Raw genomic sequence first — 20,021 nt, forward strand, 5'->3', positions numbered from 1 at the left:
TAACCAAATATCAATTTCACACTCTTGTTCAGTAACTCTTTACTATTCTAACTCAAATGTTATAAATCCGCCAATCTCCTAAAAGGTAATCCTTTATTTCAAGCCAAAACCATAACTCTTTTAATCATCAAATCAGCTTTATAACAAAATCCTTTTTCATAAATAAATCAAAATCGAAATATAATTTATTCTGTTCTTAATAAATCAAATAACACAGTTTCCCAAATCCAAAACATTTCAGACAAAACCTCAATTTTATATAAACCTTACGGGTTCCCTCTTTCTCAACAATTTACCAGTCCTTTTATCAGCAGTTATCACAACAACAGAGTCTAAATAATCATCTCATTATTAATCAGTTAAAACCAACATCCTAACATCAATTAAAATCAGAGTTTCCATAAACCATTCTTTAAGAGTAAACCAGTCCAGCTTCAAAGATTCATAACTAATATTCCAAACACCAACTTTTCATATTCCTAGTTATTTTTAAAGTTCTTTAGTTCTTAGCAAACTTAACCATTTTATTCTAAAGATCACACTTTAGGAAAATATTTCAGTAATAGACCTTCAATCCTTTAACCGTTCTCAAAATGAACTCGAGTTAACCTTAAATCAACAATAACAACCAACTTGACATAATCGAATAAAATTCGAATTCTCAGGAGAACTGTTTGTCAAATAAAATTTAACTCGATCTACAATTTTTAATTTCAATCTTGGTTCATTCAAACTCAATTCAATACTCCACACAAAATTATCCAATCAAATTAACATATCCAGTAAATAACATTTTCCAAACCAGCTTGCAACAATGTCCATCATCTTCAAATAAATCTTAAGTCAACAACCAAATTAAGAAATCAATGTAACCCGAAATTTAGGTAACAAGCATAGCCTCAAACTAAAATCAACGTCATCAATTAATCACTTACAACAATGAAACCAGCCACAATCACAGCCAAGTCAGAATCAATAAATCATGACACAGAAAATTAGTCTAACTATTACAAAATTATTTATATACTCTTAAAGTTTACTATATCATTTCAAAAAATCAGGTTCTCAAGACAGTTTAATCCATTAAGTTCCAATCCTTCAATAACCACCAAAACCAATCCCAACCAGTCTCAAGTCAATTTCACAGACATTCCGATACATCAGATAACTAAAATCAACAGCAAGCATTTATTCTCAATAATCAGGATACAGTTACAACTCAACCAATTCAGCATAATCACATAAAATCAGAATTTTCATCAATTCTATCAAAATCAGAAAACCAATTTCAATCACAGCCTCAATCCAAAATAAACCTTGTCAATTAATCAATCACTTACAACAAGAACACCCAATGACATTCACAGCCACAACCTTAAATTAATTGAAATACTAGGAAATCATCTCAATACCAAATCAATCTCAAATCAAGCTTATTCCTATCAATTAATCATGTTTATGAATTATTTGCAATTACTCACTAAACCTCATTGGCATTCATAACTTAAAACTGTTAATTTTGAAATAAATCCCCTACCTTAATTAGCCATAATTGAAGAATTTAAACGCTGTAAACCCAATATTACGAATCCATAGCAGCAGCGGTGCTCCATCAGATCCCAGCACATGTTCTTAGCTTCGGTGGTGACTTAGCAGCAGTCTCCAAATAGAGCCGGTAGCTACCTCCAGTAACGGCGGCGGCAAGATAATTTACAATAATCTCTTTATACAATACAAATAGTTTCAGGGACAAGCTTCAAAGTAGAAACAAATTGGTAGGAAAAGGAAGCAGAAACAAGGGGCAGAGCTTACCAAAACAGTAATAGTTCTAATGGTGGTTTCCTGGGCAGCTCGAATGTTGGTTGCTGGTGGCAGAGAGCTCTGGCAACTCACAGAACCCAGAGGCAGAGGCAGAACAGGGGATAAAAATGAGCATTGACATGGATGAATTGCTTCAGAACCAGAACAATATCCTCAGCAAGCTCCAACGACCTTCCCGGAGACAGCTACGGCGGCGCGGTGGTTTGGCGACGACGCTACAGCCCTTGTCAAGCTCCGGCGTCAACATTGGTGATGTCTCTCCGTACTATCGCGTTCTGTTCGGTGACGACCAATCCTCCTTCCCAGTGATGGCGTTCGAGCTTCCTTCCTCAGCGGTGGCTGAAGCTTCATCAACGGCGACAAACCCTAGTAGCAGTGGCGGCAGGAGTGACTTCAACAGCAGCACCCAGGCGCGGTGGCGACGCAGTAGCACGGTGACAGATCAGCGGCGCGACACAGAAGCAACTGGTTCGCGTTCCTCTCTGCGGGCTCCACAGAGCGGCGATGAAGGCGACGGCAGCGGCGCAAGAATAGCAGCGATGCGTGGCTCGACAGCAGCGGCGAAGAGCACGGTGATACCTCATCCTCCTCTCTGCATCGGCGTCAATGGCATGTTCCAGGATGGCGGTAGTGACGGCGGACAGTCCCCCACCCCTCCCTTATCTTCTCCGTTCCCTTACTCTCCCTCTCTAATTTCCCGTTTCTGAAATTGTTGCACTGAAGGGGTGAAAGGGGGTGGGGTGCGGCTGTGGTGAGGGGGCCTAGGGTTAGGGTTTCTTAATTAATTTAGGAATTAGGGTTTCTAATTCAATTTGGGAATTAGGGTTAGAAATTAGAGATTTTATAAAAGAATATGGATATATATGAATAGATATTTTGATAAAATTGGAGGGTAGAGTAATTTTAAAACCAAATATATTCTATTAAAAATATTTAGGAATATTATTTATCAACATATTGCTAAGTTCAATCAATTATTTCTAATTTAAATTATAAAATAAGCATAGTAATCACATTTTCATAAAATATAGTTTAAACTTAATATTAATTATTCAAATTAAATGATATAACTTGTCATTATTTTTCTATTACCAAAACTTTAATTTCAATTTTGTGTAGAATAACTAATTATAATACAAATTGTACTTAAACATTAATTAACTTAAAATTAAAGTATTTATAAAAATCAAACTAATCTTTTCTAATAAATTAATCTCTAAGAGTACAAATTAATAAAATAGAACATGATTCATTCATAATAAAAATTACTTAAATTGAACGATATAATTCTTTCTAAACAAAAACATAGGCATTGTCAAGAATGAATATTCAAAGAGTCAGATTCATAGGCAAGCAAAGGTATACAAGAATGATAGAGTATGGTTGGGAACAATCAAATCACATTCTAAGGAGAAAATTCAAACCAGAGAATTCCAATCAAAAGCAACGAAGAAAAGGATGGTACGAGTTCATGTGGCACGAATAAAGATTATACGTTGAATCGAAGCTAACTTCATAACCTCTAACGCTCCCAAACCCTGTGAATCGCATCACCTATAACTTATATTTTGCCTATGATAACCCATTAGTGTTCCCATATACATAAATCATTAGTATTAAGTTGGCCATACCTAATACCAAGAGACATGCAATGGTAGACTAACGGCGTTAATCATCAAACAGTCATGCATATAAAACTCAAACTCTTGTTATCAGAACAAGTAACAAAGCATGACAGACACTCAGAGTATGCAATGAAGCATAGTCAGTCCATTCCCGAGGCTCTAACAGGAACGAACTGCTCTGATACCATTTGTAACGATCCAACTTCCAGTACGTCATGATTGTACCAAAAGTAAGGAGTTACAAACCTATGTCTTTTATTAACTATTTAATATTGAGCCTTTAGTTCGATATCGCGATATCGCGTTTCTATTTTATAGAAAATTCCAGAAAATATTGTTTTTGATTATCAAAATCATATATCAAACATTTCAAAGTAATAATAATCACATAATTATTAATAATAATATCTGTCATACAAAAGATTTCGAATAAAACTAAGATACAAATCCTGTCCCTCTATATAAAATAAAGACTAAAGTAATAAGGGCGAGGGAACTCTATGAAAGCAAATTAACTCATACACTTAACTCATGAATAAATTCTATAATCGCCTGCAGCTTCAAACTGTGTCTTCGAACCTGTGTCACTGAAAGGGTGGAAGATTTTGGGGTGAGAACAAACCACACGTTCTCAGTAGGGAATGGGAATGCCGTAAAAGTAATGATTAACATGCAAATAATTAACTTTGCTTAAAAAACTATCTTTGTCAAACCCTTTGAAATACTTTTTAATCTTACTTTAGATAAATAATTACTTTCTTTAAATTTCTAAACCCAAAACAAATCTCAATCGCAAAACTTGTCATATTAAATATCTTTCAGCCACATAATTGATTCTCAATCATAACAAAGATATTAATCATCTCTATCCATTCACAAACTACTAGAACATGTAAGAAACTCAATTCAACACACAAACAAATCACAATACAAACAACACAATCACAGAAAAGTAATACAGGCAAACACAACCAAATGTAAATGCACAACCAATATGATGCATGTCTGTCCTAAGCAGGCCATGAGCTCACGTGTCGGTTTACACCCTGCAACCTGACATTACCTAGGAACAAGTCCCAGATTTGGCTTCCCTTTGTGTCCTTAGTACATATGTGTCGGTGGTAAGAATACCACTCCTTTGTGACTACCGGCAGTCGGCGCAAAGCCTGACCCCATAATATACGCACAAGGGGAAACAGTGATCCCCAGTTCGTGGGCATCCCTGAGATTATTTCACAAACAAAACAGAGATCTTCAGTTCGTGGGTTATTCCCCGAGATGAATACACAATAACATAGCGATCTTCATTTCGTGGGGTTATACTCGAGATCAATACACAGCAAACAATGATCTTCAGTTCGTGGGTTATACCTGAGATCAACATACAGTAATTTATGGGTTATTCCCGTAATCAATGATTATCAGTCCGTGGGTTTTTCCCGCATATAAAACAAATAACAATTTATAGGTTTCCCCGAGATCAATGATCATTCAGTTCGTGGGTACTTCCCAAATTTAACCAATTATCAGTTTCACACTCTTGTTTAGTAACTATTTACTATTCCAACTCAAATGTTATAAATCTACTAATCTCCTAAAAGGTAATCCTTTATTTCAAGCCAAAACCATAACTCTTTTAATATTCAAATCAACTTTATAACAAAATCCTTTTTCTTAAATAAATCAAAATCGAAATATAATTTATTCTGTTCTTAATAAATCAAATAACACAGTTTCCCAAATCCAAAACATTTCAGACAAAACCTCAATTTTATAAAAATTTTATCAGCACCTCCCCTAAAACTCGGACTTAGCCACCCTTACGGGTTTCCTCTTTCTCAACAATTTACCAGCCCTTTTATCAGCAGTAATCACAACAACAGAATCTAAATAATCATCTCATTATTAATCAATTAAGACCAACATCCTAACATTAATTAAAATCAGAGTTTCCATAAACCATTCTTTAAAAGTAAACCAGTCCAGCTTCAAAGATTCATAACTAATATTCCAAACACCAACTTTTCATATTCCTAGTTATTTTTAAAGTTCTTTAGTTCTTAGCAAACTTAACCATTTTATTCTAAAGATCACACTTTAGGAAAATATTTCAGTAATCGACCTTCAATCCTTTAACCGTTCTCAAAATCAACTCTAGTTAACCTTAAATCAACAATAACAACCAACTTGACATAATCGAATAAAATCCGAATTCCCAAGAGATCTGTTTGTCAAATAAACTTTAACTCGATCTACAATTTTTAATTTCAATCTTGGTTCATTCAAACTCAATTCAATACTCCACACAAAATTATCCAATCAAATTAGCATATCCAGTAAATAACATTTTCCAAACTAGCTTGCAACAATGTCCATCATCTTCAAATAAATCTTAAGTCAACAACCAAATTAAGAAATCAATGTAACCCGAAATTTAGGTAACAAGCATAGCCTCAAACCAAAATCAACGTCATCAATTAATCACTTACAACAATAAAACCAGCCACAATCACAGCCAAGTCAGAATCAATAAATCATGACACAGAAAATTAGTCTAACCGTTACAAAATTATTTATATACTCTTAAAGTTTACTATATCATTTCAGAAAATCAAGTTCTCAAGACAGATTAATCCCTTAAGTTCCAATCCTTCAATAACCACCAAAAGCAATCCCAACCAGTCACAAGTCAATTTCACAGACATTCTGATACATCAGATAACTAAAATCAACAGCAAGCATTTATTCTCAATAATCAGGATAAAGTTACAACTCAACCAATTCAGCATAATCACATAAAATCAGAATTTTCAACAATTCTATCAAAATCAGAAAACCAATTTCAATCACAGCCTCAATCCAAAATTAACCTTATCAATTAATCAATCACTCACAACAAGAACACCCAATGACATTCACAGCCATAACCTTAAATTAATTGAAATACTAGGAAATCATCTCAATACCAAATCAAGCTCAAATCAAGCTTATTCCTATCAATTAATCATGTTTATAAATTATTTGCAATTACTCACTAAACCTCATTGGCATTCATAAGTTAAAACTGTTAATTTTGAAATAAATCCCCTACCTCAATTAGCTATAATTGAAGAATTTAAACGCAGTAAACCCAATATTATGAATCCATAGCAGCAGCGGTGCTCCATCCGATCCCAGCACATGTTCTTAGCTTCGGTGGTGACTTAGCAGCAGTCTCCAAATAGAGCCGGCAGCTACCTCCAGTAACGGTGGCGGCAAGGTAATTTACAATAATCTCTTTATACAATACAAACAGTTTCAGGGACAAGCTTCAAAGTATAAACAAATTGGTAGGACAAGGAAGCAGAAACAAGGGGCAGAGCTTACCAAAACAGTAGTGGTTCTAATGGTGGTTTCTTGGGCAGCTCGAATGTTGGTTCCCGGTGGCAGAGAGCTCTGGCAACTCACAGAACCCAGAGGCAAAGGCGGAACAGGGGATAAAAATGAGCATTGATGTAATGACCCAACTTCTAGCATGTCTAGATCATACTAGAAATCGAATGTTACCAACTTGTTTTTCCTTTTTGTGTTATTAATTAATAAATATAAGCCTGTACGTTGTTAAAACCCCGCGAATTTTACAAGTAAATTTTTTTTAACAAGAATAATTTAAAGTCGCATACCATCCATATATCAAGGGATAATTAAACATTCACATACATAAGGCAAAAGATAACAGAATATGGAACAACACACTATAACATACATCATGTTACAGAAGTGGCTCAGTTATATAAGCATAGAGCTATGGTACAACACCCCTAAGTCAGTGACTCATATAGTATATACATATATGTACATAAGACGCCCCAGGGCCTGGCCTGACCAAAAGCCCCTAAGGTGGCACCCTGGCTAGCCTAACTCTGTGATATGCCTATTCCCTCTAATCATGCTAACAAAAGTGAGGGAGACACTCTAATGTACTGAAGTTAGACTAGGCGTCTCAAAAAGTCTCCTCAATCCTAGTCCAGAGTACCTCACGGAAAATCACCGGGCGAATGGTGATGCTCGCCTGCTGGCACCTCGCCTGGCTCATCGTCATCGCTGTCAGAGGAGATAACTATGAAGTTAGGATCTTCCTTTGGATCTTCTTCTTCCTCGTCCTCTTCTTCTGCCGGAGTGATAGCAGAGGAACTACTGCTGGCCACAGTAACCATAAAAGGATAGCTACCAAACAAAATACAGTCTGGAGAAGGAGGTGGCGCTTCCATGATCTGATCATACTCATGTCCCTGCTGCTCATCAAAGACAGGAGGCTCGATTGGCTCAGGTAAAGGATCAAGCTCGGGTGGTAACACAGGAACACCCCACTCATCAAGGACAAAAGTTGCAGGAGGTGCCTCATGGATAAGCTGGGCAGGTATAGGCTCATCAGGTAGAGGAAGTTTAGGTGGAGGAGGATAGTCAGGTGGAGGTGGCATCTGCTCCTCAGGATAAGGTATCCCAGGCCCGCCGGGGTGTAACCAAGATAAAGGAAAGTCATAGGGTGCATCAGGATTAAAGTATGCTGTCCTAATAGGGTACTGGAAAGGTCTACCACGAACTACATAATTACGGATATAAGGTACCACACAGTAGATGTAATACTTGCCATGCACCGGGTCCTCGTGGATGTACGGTGGATCAATCTCGTAGAATAGGACTCCCGTGTCCATCTGTAGAGGTGTAAGGGGTAAGAACTGGGGAGTTCTTAGTAAGGTCGGGGTTTACAGTTAAGTTCCTTTATAATGTCCGTGGTCATAGAGGTATAAATAAATATAGAGTAATATGTACATAACAGCAACATAAACTAACACATGAACAAGAGAGAAAATAGGAAGTAAATGCACATTCACACATTAATATGCAATCACACAGTTATGCTCAAACAAACAAGGAATAGAACAATAACACAAGAAGATTAGCAATAAATAATGCACAAACAAGTATGATGCATGTCTGTCCCTACTGCAGGTAATGAGCTCATTTGTCGGTTTCGACCCGCACCCGACGCAATCCGACCCTCCAAGTCAGATAAGGCCTTCCAAGAACTTAATCCCAGATTAAGTACCGCATACCCTCTACCAAGTGCTCTCGACTTGCAGGGCTGGTATTTGCTCAGGTCTCAATATACCGCAGGTATGCAAGTCAGGCCTCTACCAAGCATTCAGCTTGCAGGGCTGGTACTACTCTACCACAGCCTGTCTGGGAAGCAACATCACAATACGGGCGTCCCCGCACAACATTCACAAGCATTGCCCGAAGGCTCATAATTCACATATAATCATACTTTCCATCATTTGGCAATCATCATAAATCAAGCATTACAACATCAAAGAAAGCTCATTTTACAATTTTCTGTTTACTCTGTAAGGTCAGGTACACAGCTATATCACTTTTAACTCCTTTTCTTTTTAACTTAAACACAGGTTTCAAAACCTTGTTTCTTTACCTCATATACCTCTATATCTTCTCTTATACCTCTTCTTAGGTGTTTAGTAAAGGAAATTAGAGAATTCTGGACTCAAATCTGCCTTCTTGAGGCTTTCAGGGAAAACTATCTTTTTATCAATATTTTATTATTATTAATAAAATAATATTATTATTAAAGTAATATAGCATTTTTTTTTCAAAAGTTCATCAGATTTCTGCTTGATTTTCAGCTAGTTTTTCAATCTTTTCGGAAACCGATTTGAACCCGATTTTTATCAAACCAAAGAGAAACTTTTCAGCCATCAAATACACATCAAATAAGCATAAAAAATCATGATTTTCATGGCTGGAATGTCACGTTTTCTAGCAGCACCAACAGCCACTTCAAAACCATCATAAACATGATTTTCAAGCACTTCAAGAACACAGCCAATCATTGACTAATTTACCAAACCTTACCTCCTTTGCTGCTGTCCAAGATTGCACTAAAAACAAGCTTCCAGAAGCACTTTTACGCCTATTTTAACATCAAAAACAACTTTAGAATCTTATGAACCATGAAAGCTGAAGCTTCATGATGATGAAAAGAAGGTTTTCCTCACCTTAAGGTAACTAGAAATTACGTTTTCTTGGAGCTTTTGGTGATTGAATAAGAGATCCTAAGAAAGAACATGAAGAAAACATCATTAACTTAAGGAACCACCATGGCCGAATCTTCAAGGAGGAGGAGCAGCCTTCATACCTTGATTTACTCCATGAAAAGTGACATAGAAATGAAGAGGATGAAGAGGTGAACACTTTGGTAAGATTAGATTTTTGATAGGGGTTTCGGTTTGAGAAAGAATGGAGAAAGTAGCTCAGGTGTTCATGGAAACTTCATGGTTTTCTTTCATGGTGTTCTAAGCTTTTCCAAGAACAAAAATGATAGCCAAGCTGTCCAAGGGAGGCCGTGGCTTTAGGATGATGATTATCCAAAAGCTACTTGTCAAAATATCTCAGAAAAGGATAATTACTAAAGCTAGATGTATTAGAACTTAAGTAATTACACTACTAATGGATAAACATTAAGTTACTTAGTAACTGGATAATCATAAGAATAAAAGATATATGATGAAGTATTAGCAGTGCTAAGTTCATCTAAGAATGCCGCTATTATCCGTTACCGGTAGATTTCAAGCTCAGTTATTATATTACTAAACATAGATCAACATTAATCACAGTAGAGAAGATAATAATATAATATTCTGAATAAAATAATAATATATGAATATTATATTAATATAATTTTTCTCTCGAAATTCGTGACCGGTTCGTCACATAGAGACTAACCACGGAAATCAGAATTTTGAAATTTGGGCCCGAAGTGGCTAAAAAACACAACTCTTCGCGACGTGCCTACTTAGATTAGGAGAGGTGTCCTGTACAATCAAGCTGCAGACTAAGCAGCTTGATGATGCTGCACCTGTGCAGTGGAGGTGCTTATATGCATAGAAATTCCTAAAAATTCTGTAAAAATTCCGTTTGATCCCGAAAATGCGCCGTTTCTTCGGGGCTAGGCCGTTACATTCTACTCTCCTAAAAGAAAATTTTGTCCTCAAAATTTCAATTACCTGAAAAGAGAAACGGGTAGTCTGTTCTCATCTTATCTTCCAGCTCCCATGTGTACTCTTTAGTTCCAGTTTGTCCCCATGCTACCTTAACCAATGATACTGTCTTGTCTCTAAGCTGTTTGTCACTTCGTTCCACAATCCTGACTGGTAGGGTTTGATATGTCAAGTCGGCTCGCAGCTGTACTGTCTCTGGTTGTAAAATGTGGCTTTCGTTGGGATTATACTTTTTGAGTTGTGAAACATGAAAAACATCATGAAGGTTTGACAAATAAGGAGGGAGAGCTACTTGGTATGCTACTGGACCGACTCTTTTAAGAATTTGGAAAGGACCTAAGTATCGTGGATTCAATTTCTTAGTCCTAAGAGCTCTACCTATTCCAGTCGTAGGTGTCACTCTTAAGAAGATATGGTCACCTTCGTTAAATTCTAAGGGCCTACGCCTAATATCTGCATAGCTCTTTTGTCGACTTTGGGCAGTTTGAATCTTCTCTTGAATGTGCTTAATCCGTTCGGTAGTTTCTTGTACCAAGTTTGGCCCCAAAATCCTGCCTTCCTCCTTGTCATACCAGCATAATGGTGATTGACACTTTCTTCCGTAGAGGGCCTCATATGGTGCCATTCCGATACTCTGTTGATAACTGTTGTTATAAGCAAGCTCAATCAATGGCAAGTATTTGTCCCAGTTACCCTGTTGGTCCATTACGCAAGATCTCAACATATATTCCAAGGTACGAATTGTTCGTTCTGTATGTCCATTAGTCTGTGGGTGATATGCTATACTTAAGTGCAACTTCGTCCCAAAAGCTTTCTGTAGAGCTCCCCAAAATCTAGAAGTAAACCTTGGATCTCTGTCTGACACAATTGATGAAAGTAATCCATGCAATCGTATTATCTCCTGAATGTATAACCGGGCGAGTTTCTCCAAGTTGTGACCAATTTGAATTAGTAGAAAATGCGCTGATTTTGTCAATCGATCTACAATTACCCAAATTGCATCATGCCCGGAAGAGGTTCTTGGTAACCCAGTAATAAAATCCATCATAATCTCTTCCCATTTCCATTGCGGTATCTCCAATGGTTGCAGGGTTCCAGGTGGTTTTTGATGTTCCACCTTAATATTCTGGCAAGTGAGACACTTTGAAACATACGTTGCTATATCTTTCTTCACTCCCGACCACCAGAACATCTTCTTCAGATCTTGGTACATTTTAGTCGATCCGGGATGGATAGAAAATCTGCTTTCATGAGCTTCGGTCCGAATGTTCTTTATCAAGTCCTCCTGAGCAGGTACACGAATTCTGTTCCTATATCTCCATATTCCCTCTTTATCTTGGCGTACCTCTTCCGGTTGGTCTGCCTTCATCCGTGTTAACAATGTCAGCATTCCTGAATTCTGGGCTTGAGCTTTCTGAATAGATATCTTAAAGTCAGATGTTAATTGTAGTCGCGCCATAACAACTCCTCTTGATGTCTCTCTCATTCCTAATTTTAAGTTTTCAAAGGCTGAGATCATTTCTTCTTCCTTGATCATCATTCAGGATATGCCCAAACTCTTCCGACTCAAAGCATCTGCGACTACATTTGCCTTCCCAGGATGATAGCTCAACTTAAAATCATAATCTTTTAAGAATTCCATCCATCGCATCTGCCTCATATTAAGGTCTTTTTGATCAAAGATATACTTCAAACTCTTATGATCAGAGAAGACTTCGAATTGGGCTCCGTACAAATAGTGCCTCCAAATCTTAAGTGCAAAGACCACTGCTGCTAATTCCAAATCATGTGTCGGATAGTTCCTTTCATGAGGTCTTAGTTGTCTCGAAGCATAAGCTACCACATTCCTATGCTGCATCAATACACATCCAAGTCCCTTAGAAGAAGCATAACAATACACCTCAAAAGGTTCCTATGGGTCTGGTAACACCAAAACTGGCGCCGTCGTCAACTTTTCCTTTAAAGTTTCAAATCTTTCTTCACACTTCTCTGTCCACTCAAACGGAACTTCCTTCCTAGTAAGGCGAGTCAAAGGTAAAGCTACCTGTGAAAAACCCTTGATAAACCGCCGATAGTATCCTGCTAACCCCAAGAAACTACGAACTTCTGTAACTGTCTTGGGTTGCTTCCATTGTACTACGGCCTCGATCTTTAAAGGATCTACAGTTATTCCATCTCGTGTGATCACATCTCCCAAGAATGCCACTTCTGTCGCCCAAAACTCACATTTTGACAACTTCGCATATAGCTTTCGTGCTCTTAATATTTGCAACACAATCCTCAAATGCTCTCCATGTTCTTCTTCTGTCTTGGAATAGATGAGGATATCATCTATAAAGACTACAACAAACTGATCTAGATACGGATAAAAAATGTGATTCATATAATCCATGAATACATCAGGAGCATTAGTCAGTCCAAAGGACATAATCGTATACTCATAGTGACCGTACCTAGTTCGAAAGGCAGTCTTAGGTATATCTCATTCCTTTACCCGGATTTGATGGTAACCCGACCACAAATCAATCTTCGAGAATACTGTCGCACCATTCAGCTGGTCCATCAGATCATCTATCCTTGGGAGTGGATACTTGTTCTTGATTGTGATCTTGTTCAATTGCCGATAATCCACACATAACCTCATTCCACCATCCTTCTTCTTTACTAGTAACACTGGAGCTCCCTATGGTGATACACTCGGACGAATAAACTTCTTCCCCAGCAATTCATTCAACTGCTTCTTTAACTCTGCTAGTTCCAACGGTGACATCCGATACGGTGCTATAGAAATTGGTCCGGCTCCAGGAACCAGATCAATACTAAACTCTATCTCTCTCTGAGGTGGAAACTCAGGTATATCATCTGGAAAAACATCAGGAAACTCCTTCACCACTCAGATTTGCTCCAAGTCTTGTTCATTAGTTTCTGAGCTAGCCGATAGTAGACCGTAACCCTCTAACCCACTATTACTAGAAATAACTCTTAGGGAATTCAAATAGAAAGTACAAGACTCAACTGGTTCAGTGTGCATTTCAGATGATGGAAATGTAGCAATTCATTTAAAACAATCAAGGAAAACATGATGCTTAGACAACCAATCTAGACCTAAGATAATATCTAAACCACACAAAGGCAAACAAACCAGGTCATGTATAAAAGTCCTAGCCTCAATAACAAAAGGCACCTGTTGACATACTTGACTAGTCAAGGCATTTTGAGATGTGGGTGTACGAACAATTAGATTATAATCTAACATGGTGAAATCTAATCCCAACTCATGCGCAACAGTCTCAGAAATAAATGAATGTGATGCACCAGAGTCATACAGTACAGTTAAGAGTCGAGATTTGACATAACACTGACCTTGAATTAGGGTGTCTGATTTCATTGCATCATCAGCAGTCATAGCAAACACACGTCCTTGCTGTCACGGCCTATCTATTCCTTGTACTGGCTTCTTCGGACAGTCCTTAGCCATATGTCCATGCTGACCACAAGAAAAACAGATAACACCTGTAAGCTGACAAGGTCTACCTCCATGCTCCTTTCCGCACTACCTACATACTGGTCGCATCTGCGCCTGCTGAGGTCGCTTACCCATATCCTGTCTCATTCTTCCTCCATTCCCTCCTGTAGGACGTGCATGAACATTTCTATTCTGATTGTACCTTCGCGAAGGCATTGCTCCCTGGTTAAAATTCCTTCCCTGAGGAGCTGTATACCGATTATAATTCTGAAAAGAAGATCCTGGGCGATTCATCCGAGCTGCAGCTATCTTCTTAGCACAGTCCTCTACTAGCTGACTCTTATTAACCAACTCCGCAAAATTCCGTATTTCCAATGGAACCACTGAGTTCAACAAATCTTCACGGAGTCCCCCTTCAAATTTCAAACATTTCCACTTTTCGAAATCTGCTGGATTCCCTTGACAAACCTTGGAAAAATGACATAAATCTTCAAACTTCCTTGTATACTCAGCAACAGACATACTTCCCTATTTCAACTGCATCAACTCCATCTCCTCTGCCTCACGAGTAGCTCTAGGAAAGTACTTCTTATAGAACTCTTCTTTGAAAACATCCCACAAAATATTACCCTCATCTTGCTGCAGTAAACGTTGAATGCCCTGCCACCAGTGATGAGCATCCCCTTCCAACATATAAGTAGCAAATTCTACATACTGTTCTTCCGGGACATGCTGTGCCCTCAAGGACCTTTCTATGCCTCGGAACCAATTATCAGCTTCAATTGCTACAGTCGTACCCCTTGAACTTTGGTGGATTAACTTTCAAGAAAGCAGCTAATGTCATAGGCCTATCATGATTCATGTTATCTCCATCACCGTTCCACCATTCTTACCATTACGGTCATTGTTACGCTCTCCATTACGTTCCCCCAAACGGTTAACTGCTCGGGTAGTAGCAGTCGCCGTTTCACGCACAGCCTCAGCCATAGCGTGAATCGCAGCAAACAGATTATCATCGTTTCGTGGCGGATTGTTAACAGTAGACCCTTTCCGATCGCTACGTCTCCGTGGAGGCATCCTGATTCTGTTCATACCGAACAATCAATACCAAGGTGATCAGTCTTAATACCTCAGGTTGGGCGTGAACATTATCAGAATGAAAGCACAAAGACATTCATGCAACACATATCACATAGATACCCTATAAGCATGAGACACACCACAGAGCATGCAATAAAGCATGATTCAGTCCATTCGCCAGGCTCTAACAAGAAGAACTGCTGTGATACCAAATTGTAACGACCCAACTTCTAGCATGTCTAGATCATACTAGAAATCGAATGTTACCAACTTGTTTTTCCTTTTTGTATTATTAATTAATAAATATAAGCCTGTACGTTGTTAAAACCCCGCGAATTTTACAAGTAAATTTTTTTTAACAAGAATAATTTAAAGTCGCATACCTTCCATATATCAAGGGATAATTAAACAATCACATAAATAAGGCAAAAGATAACAGAATATGGAACAATACACTATAACATACATCATGTTACAGAAGTGGCTCAGTTATATAAGCATAGAGCTATGGTACAGCACCCCTAAGTCAGTGACTCATATAGTATATACATATATGTACATAAGACGCCCCAGGGCCTGGCCTGACCAAAAGCCCCTAAGCTGGCACCCAGGCTAGCCTAACTCTGTGATATGCCTATTCCCTCTAATCATGCTAACAAAAGTGAGGGAGACACTCTAATGTACTGAAGTTAGACTAGGCGTCTCAAAAAGTCTCCTCAATCCTGGTCCAGAGTACCTCACGGAAAATCACCGGGCGAATGGTGATGCTCGCCTGCTGGCGCCTCGCCTGGCTCATCGTCATCGCTATCAGAGGAGATAACTATGAAGTTAGGATCTTCCTCTGGATCTTCTTCTTCCTCGTCCTCTTCTTCTGCCGGAGTGATAGCAGAGGAACCACTGCTGGCCACAGGAACCATAAAAGGATAGCTACCAAACAAAATACAGTCTGGAGAAGGAGGTGGCGCCTCCATGATCTGATCATACTCATGTCCCTGCTGCTCATCAAAGACAGGAGGCTCGATCGGCTTAGGTAATGGATCAAGCTCGGGTGGTAACACAGGAACACCCCACTCATTAAGGACAAAAGGTGCATGAGGTGCCTCATGGATAAGCTGGGCAGGTATAGGCTCATCAGGTAGAGGAGGTTCAGGTGGAGGAGGATAGTCAGGTAGAAGTGGCATCTGCTCCTCAGGATGAGGTATCCCAGGCCCGCCGGGGTGTAACTAAGATAAAGAAAAGTCATAGGGTGCATCAGGATTAAAGTATGCTGTCCTAATAGGGTACTGGAAAGGTCTACCACGAACTACATAATTACGGATACGAGGTACCGCACAGTAGATGTAATACTTGCCATGCACCGGGTCCTCGTGGATGTACGGTGGATCAATCTCGTAGAATAGGACTCCCGTGTCCATCTGTAGAGGTGTAAGGGGTAAGAACTGGGGAGTTCTTAGTAAGGTCGGGGTTTACAGTTAAGTTCCTTTATAATGTCCATGGTCATAGAAGTATAAATAAATATAGAGTAATATGTACATAACAGCAACATAAACTAACACATGAACAAGAGAGAAAATAGGAAGTAAATGAACATTCACACATTAATATGCAATCACACAGTTATGCTCAAACAAACAAGGAATAGAACAAGAACACAAGAAGATTTGCAATAAATAATACACAGACAAGTATAATGCATGTCTGTCCCTACTGCAGGTAATGAGCTTATTTGTCGGTTTCGACCCGCACCCGACGCAATCCGACCCTCCAAGTCAGATAAGGCCTTCCCAGAACTTAATCCCAGATTAAGTACCGCATACCCTCTACCAAGTGCTCTCGACTTGCAGGGCTGGTATTTGCTCAGGTCTCAATATACCCCAGGTATGCAAGTCAGGCTTCTACCAAGCATTCAGCTTGCAGGGCTGGTACTACTCTACCGCAGCCTGTCTGGGAAGCAACATCACAATACGGGCGTCCCCGCACAACATTCACAAGCATTGCTCGAAGGCTCATAATTCACATATAACCATACTTTCCATCATTTGGAAATCATCATAAATCAAGCATTACAACATCACAAAAAGCTCATTTTACAATTCTCTAATTACTCTGTAAGGTCAGGTACACAACTATATCACTTTTAACTCCTTTTCTTTTTAACTTAAACACAGGTTTCAAAATCTTATTTTTTTACCTCATATACCTCGATATCTTCTCTTATACCTCTTCTTAGTTGTTTAGTAAAGGAAATTAGAGAATTCTGGACTCAAATCTGCCTTCCTGAGGCTTTTAGGGAAAACTGTCTTTTTATCAATATTTTATTATTATTAATAAAATAATATTATTATTAAAGTAATATTATTAATAAAATAATATGTTAATATTTTATTATTAAAATAATAATATTTTATTTAACTTTCAAAAATTGCATTTTGACCCCCGAACTTCTTGGAAATTGCACTGACCCCTATAACTTTTAATATTTGCACTTTAGCTCCTCAACTTTTGATTAATTAATTTTCAACCCTAAACTTTTTAATAATTACATTTTGACCCCAAAACTCCTTGAATACACGTTTTCATGTTCTTCCAAAAACCAAAAACATTTTTTTTCAAAAGTTCATCAGATTTTTGCTTGATTTTCAGCTAGTTTTTCAATCTTTTCGGAAACCGATTTGAACCCGATTTTTATCAAACCAAAGAGAAACTTTTCAGCCATCAAATACACATCAAATAAGCATAAAAAATCATGATTTTCATGGCTGGAATGTCACGTTTTCCAGTAGCACCAACAGCCGCTTCAAAACCATCATAAACATGATTTTCAAGCATTAAACAACAAGTTTCCATGATCAAACCATCACACAAACACCCAAAATCAAATCTCAAGCAACAAGATCTGGTTTAACACTTCAAGAAAACAGCCAATCATTTACTAATTTACCAAACCATACCTCCTTTGCTGCTGTCCAAGATTGCACTAAAAACAAGCTTCCAGAAGCACTTTTACGCCTATTTTAACATCAAAAACAACTTTAGAATCTTATGAACCATGAAGGCTGAAGCTTCATGATGATGAAAAGAAGTTTTCCTCACCTTAAGGTAACTAGAAATCACGTTTTCTTGGATCTTTTGGTGATTGAATAAGAGATCCTAAGAAAGAACATGAAGAAAACATCATTAACTTAAGGAACCACCATGGCCGAATCTTCAAGGAGGAGGAGCAGCCTTCATACCTTGATTTACTCCATGAAAAGTGACATAGAAATGAAGAGGAGGAAGAGGTGAACACTTTGGTAAGATTAGATTTTTGATAGGGGTTTTGGTTTGAGAAAGAACGGAGAAAGTAGCTCAGGTGTTCATGGAAACTTCATGGTTTTCTTTCATGGTGTTCTAAGCTTTTCCAAGAACAAAAATGATAGCCAAGCTGTCCAAGGGAGGCCGTGGCTTTTGTCATGATGATTATCCAAAAGTTACTTGTCAAAATATCTCAGAAAAGGATAATTACTAAAGCTAGATGTATTAGAACTTAAGTAATTACACTACTAATGGATAAACATTAAGTTACTTAGTGTAAATGACACTAGTAACTGGATAATCATAAGAATAAAAGATATATGATGAAGCATTAGAAGTGCTACGTTCATCTAAGAATGCCGGTATTATCCGTTACCGGTAGATTTCAAGCTCAGTTATTATATTACTAAACATAGATCAACATTAATCACAGTAGGGAAGATAATAATATAATATTTTGAATAAAATAATAATATATGAATATTATATTAATATAATTTTTCTCTCAAAATTCGTGACCGGCTCGTCACATAGAGACTAACCACGGAAATCAGAATTTTGAAATTCTAGCCCGAAGTGGCTCAAAAACGCAACTCTTCGCGACGTGCCTACTTAGATTAGGAGAGGTGTCCTGTGCAATCAAGCTACTGACTCAGCAGCTTGATGACGCAGCACCTGTGTAGTGGAGGTGCTTATATGCATAGAAATTCCTAAAAATTCTGTAAAAATTCCGTTTGATCCCGAAAAAGCGTCGTTTCTTCGGGGCTAGGCCTTTACAATTGACATGGATGAATTGCTTCAGAACCAGAACAATATCCTCAGCAAGCTCCAACGACCTTCCCAGAGACAGCTACGGCGGCGCGGTGGTTTGGCGATGACGCTACAGCCGTTGTCGAGCTCCGGCGTCAACATTGGTGATGTCTCTCAGTACTGTCGCATTCTGTTCGGTGACGGCCAATCCTCCTTCCCAGCGACGGCGTTCGAGCTCCCTTCCTCAGCGGCGGCTGAAGCTTCATCAACGGCGACAAACCCTAGTAGCAGCGGCGGCAGGAGTGACTTCAACAGCAGCACCCAGGCGCAGTGGCGACGCAGTAGAATGGTGACAGATCGGCGGTGCAACACAGAGGCTCTTGGTTCGCATTCCACTCTGCGGGCTCCACAGAGCAGCGATGAGGGCGACGGTGGCGGCGCAAGAATAGCAGCGACGCGTGGCTCGACAGCGGCGGCGAAGAGCATGGCGGTACCTCATCCTCCACTCTGCATCGGCGTCGACGGCGTGTTCCCGGATGGCGGCAGTGACGGCGGACAGTCCCCCACCCCTCCCTTCTCTTCTCCGTTCCCTTACTCCCCCTCTCTAATTTCCCGTTTCTGAAATTGTTACACTGAAGGGGTGAAAGGGGGTTGGGTGCGGCTGTGGTGAGGGGCCTAGGGTTAGGGTTTCTCAATTAATTTAGGAATTAGGGTTTCTGATTCAATTTGGGAATTAGGGTTAGAAATTAGAGATTTTATAAAAGAATATGAATAGATATTTTGATAAAATTGGAGGGTAGAGTAATTTTAAAACCAAATATTCTATTAAAAATATTTATGAATATTATTTATCAACATATTGCTAAGTTGAATCAATTATTTCTAATTTAAATTATAAAATAAGCATAGTAATCACATTTTCATAAAATA

The 20,021-nt window shown here is 38.5% G+C and overlaps 1 protein-coding gene and 1 long non-coding RNA gene across 2 annotated transcripts; one reads left to right on the forward strand and one right to left on the reverse strand.

Annotated features, from left to right (window-relative positions):
* LOC107611183 lies at nucleotides 1,848-19,757 on the forward strand. Its single transcript, XM_016313138.2, has 2 exons — nucleotides 1,848-1,940; nucleotides 19,126-19,757. Exons 1-2 carry the CDS (start codon nucleotides 1,929-1,931, stop codon nucleotides 19,711-19,713), a joined length of 600 nt encoding a protein of 199 aa, XP_016168624.1. The 5' UTR covers nucleotides 1,848-1,928; the 3' UTR covers nucleotides 19,714-19,757.
* Nucleotides 3,814-6,931, reverse strand: LOC110265955. The gene is made up of 3 exons (XR_002352660.1): nucleotides 6,813-6,931; nucleotides 6,538-6,722; nucleotides 3,814-4,033 (listed from the first exon to the last, which is right to left on the reverse strand). It is a non-coding gene; the product is annotated as an uncharacterized LOC110265955 (long non-coding RNA).

This window comes from Arachis ipaensis, chromosome B08 (assembly GCF_000816755.2).
Source record: "Arachis ipaensis cultivar K30076 chromosome B08, Araip1.1, whole genome shotgun sequence".
NCBI classification, from domain to species: domain Eukaryota; kingdom Viridiplantae; phylum Streptophyta; class Magnoliopsida; order Fabales; family Fabaceae; genus Arachis; species Arachis ipaensis.